This window comes from Theobroma umbraticum, unplaced genomic scaffold (genome assembly GCF_002168275.2).
Source record: "Theobroma umbraticum cultivar Fairchild unplaced genomic scaffold, ASM216827v3 scaffold_130.0, whole genome shotgun sequence".
In the NCBI taxonomy this organism is placed as follows: domain Eukaryota; kingdom Viridiplantae; phylum Streptophyta; class Magnoliopsida; order Malvales; family Malvaceae; genus Theobroma; species Theobroma umbraticum.
In genome coordinates, this window is record NW_018397264.1 from 7,138,617 (window position 1) to 7,141,359 (window position 2,743).

At 37.3% G+C, this 2,743-nt stretch overlaps 1 protein-coding gene and 1 pseudogene across 3 annotated transcripts in view; one reads left to right on the forward strand and one right to left on the reverse strand.

Moving 5' to 3' along the window:
* Window positions 1–1,463, forward strand: part of LOC110422324 (oxaloacetate tautomerase FAHD1, mitochondrial-like) — a 3,115-nt gene extending 1,652 nt beyond the window's left edge. Inside the window, exons 4-7 of one of the 2 annotated variants that reach the window (XM_089784549.1) lie at window positions 216–266; window positions 384–501; window positions 580–653; window positions 999–1,136. In XM_089784549.1, coding sequence (XP_089640675.1) covers window positions 216–266; window positions 384–501; window positions 580–605 — 195 coding nt within the window. In that variant the 3' untranslated portion in view covers window positions 606–653; window positions 999–1,136. Of the gene's footprint in view, window positions 1–215; window positions 267–383; window positions 502–579; window positions 654–998 lie in introns of both variants that reach the window. The other variant, XM_089784547.1, reaches the window with a different exon arrangement.
* Window positions 1,464–1,538: 75 nt separating this feature from the next.
* Window positions 1,539–2,395, reverse strand: LOC110421543 (epoxide hydrolase 1 pseudogene; annotated as a pseudogene). The gene is made up of 2 exons (XR_016351547.1): window positions 2,148–2,395; window positions 1,539–2,027 (listed from the first exon to the last, which is right to left on the reverse strand). The product of XR_016351547.1 is annotated as an epoxide hydrolase 1 pseudogene (transcript).
* Between the last annotated feature and the right edge of the window lie 348 nt (window positions 2,396–2,743).

Here is a 2,743-nt window from a genome sequence, read left to right on the forward strand (position 1 = left end):
TCCTCTTTCTCTTTGCTCTAAAGCACATTATGCTCAAATTATTTTTGAAGGCCTTGACCAGATCATGAGTGTGCTGGAATAATTGATATTAACATCTCCTTTTTGTTCTCATGCTGTTTCTATATGGGGAGTGCAGAGAATAGATATTCTTCCACTTATTCTTCTACCTTGTGATTTATCATTCACAGATTACTGAACTGAAAATTTTTGTGCAGTTGCCGATGTCTATGGTGCCTGACCCGGAAAACTTGGAGCTGTGGTTAAAGGTTTATATACTATTATTTCTGTGATCAACATTTCATTTCATGTATTTTTGGAGTTCTTCGACTTAGTATTGTTTTTCCAACTGATCAAAGTTAGATGCATTTTCTTGGTCAACACAGGTAGATGGAGAAACACGACAAAAGGGTTCCACCAAGGACATGATTTTTAAGATTCCTTGCCTCATTAGCCACATAAGTTCCATTATGACACTTTGTGAAGGAGATGTCATATTAACAGGTTATACAGCATTCAGATTTTTCCCAATTTTTCTTCTTTCGCATTAAATCTCAAATTTTGAATATGTTTTTGTGGTAGTTGTCGTTGATAAACTAGTATATTGATCCAAGACCAAAAGCCGTGGGCAACAACAGCACATTTCCTTCCATGGGGTATTTAATCCATGTTGATGATCCTTCACATTCAAATAGCATTTGTCGCCAGATTCAGTTGCATGTTTAGTTATCTGACTAATTGATTGATATATGTGTTTTCCTATCTCAAAGTCAACTTTAATTTCTGTGTTACTCCATTCATGTGTAGTGTGATACGGAGTGCCTGGTTGGGGTGGTGTAGTTTTATTGGGGTGGTGTTTTCCTATCTCAAAGTCAACTTTAATTTCTTTTTAACTTCTGATTTGAAAGCTTAGCTATTCTACACTATTTCATTAACAATAAGGGGAAATCTCTTCAATTTGAAGTCTTAATTATGTGCCCTGTTGATTTCTTTTTTTGTAGGCACTCCTCAAGGTGTTGGCCCTGTAAAAGTAGGCCAGAAGATAAGTGCTGGGATAACAGGCCTTGTAGATGTTCACTTTGATGTTGGAAAACGCCAAAAACCAGGAAACTGTTGAGCTAAGCGCATCTATGCTGCAGCAACCAGAGCTTGTTTAAGAAGAATTTATCCTTTAATTTCTGATTCAACACTGCAGACGCCCTGCACATCCTTCTATTGGAGTTAACCAAGCATCTGGGCAGCTAAAAACAAACATTAAAATAACCCAAGCATCTGAAACACAGCCCTTGGATCTTTCTGGAACTTGCAGTGAGGTACACTGCAACCAACTTAAAACGAATGCCTGCTGACCTTTGAGAACTTGCTCATTTGTGTGGATTGTGCTTAATTTCTTTGATTGAAGAAACTCTATTGTGAACTTGTGCTAAAGTAGGAAATGAAAGAAAGGTACAGCATTTATCATGCAATGAACAGCCACTAGCTTAGCCATCGGTTTTGCCTGCTAGTGAGGTTTATCTCCCCATTTTCTAAGGCAAGAAACGTTCAAAAGAAACAAGGAGTACCGCTATATATCAGGCTCATTGACAATAGAATTCTGTTCAATAACAACAAAGGTAAATTGGCAGTAAAAAAAATAAAAATAAAAATAAAAGAAGGTAAATTGGCAGTAACAACAAAGACAAATTCTTGAATCAAACATACACAAACCATACAATAGACAAGGCGAAGACCCTTTCTTCCACGTGGAATTAAAGCAGGAAAAGTACATCAACTGGTTAGCAAATTAGAACTTCTGGAAGAAGTCATGTATGTGTTTATTGATCTCATCAGGTTTTTCTTCATGGAGAAAGTGTGCTACTCCTTCCATTACAACCACTTCCTCCAAAAATGGAACATCTCTCTTCAGACCCCCCTTGTGTATATAGTCCTTGGTTCCAGGAGCATTGTAGGTAAGATCCTGGTCGCCGACGATGAACTTAACTGGCACTTTTACTTGACTCCCCGTCCAGGGTGCTGTAAGTTCCCAGTTTCTGCAACAAAGATGACAGCACAAGTAACAAAAAGTGAAAAGCTTAAACTTTAAAAGCAAGAAATATTGATACCAATTTAACTTAGATATGCCATCCACTTGAGTTTGAGAGGAAACATACAAGTCTATGTTTCGGTAATAGTTCAATCCTCCCGTGAAGCCTTTCTTCTCATATTGGCTGATATAATACTTAACATCTTCCTCTGATAACCAGTTAGGGGGCAAGCTGATTGGAGTGTCTGGTTGTCCAAAATATTTGCCTTTTAGTAGAAGGAGGGGACCTGGGTTACGGTATGTTAGGAATCCCTTCAGAACTCTCTCAAATCCTAGCTCAGCAAACTCAGCCTCTATTTCTCCAGGCGCCTGCAAAATTTATCAAGCAATCCGCCCATTAGTTAGCCATAAATGTGAGAGCAAAGCAAAGTATGAGAAATGTTCTTCCAAAAAGAAAAAAGAACAGAGAATTTTTGGAGACTTTGCAATAAACAGTGACAGTGATGGGAGAAGCCCAAGCTGAATATTTAAATGTTCAATAGGAGCTATGAATCTAAAAAACTATATGCAATTATTGCAAATTGCAGTTTGATCTGACTAAAATAACACTTCAAACAGTACATTGAGCATAAAAAAATATAGTAGCTGTGCTTTGAAAAAATACAACAATGGTAAAGTGGAGATAATATATTGATAAATCCTTTGTTAATTAAGGTTGTCTCA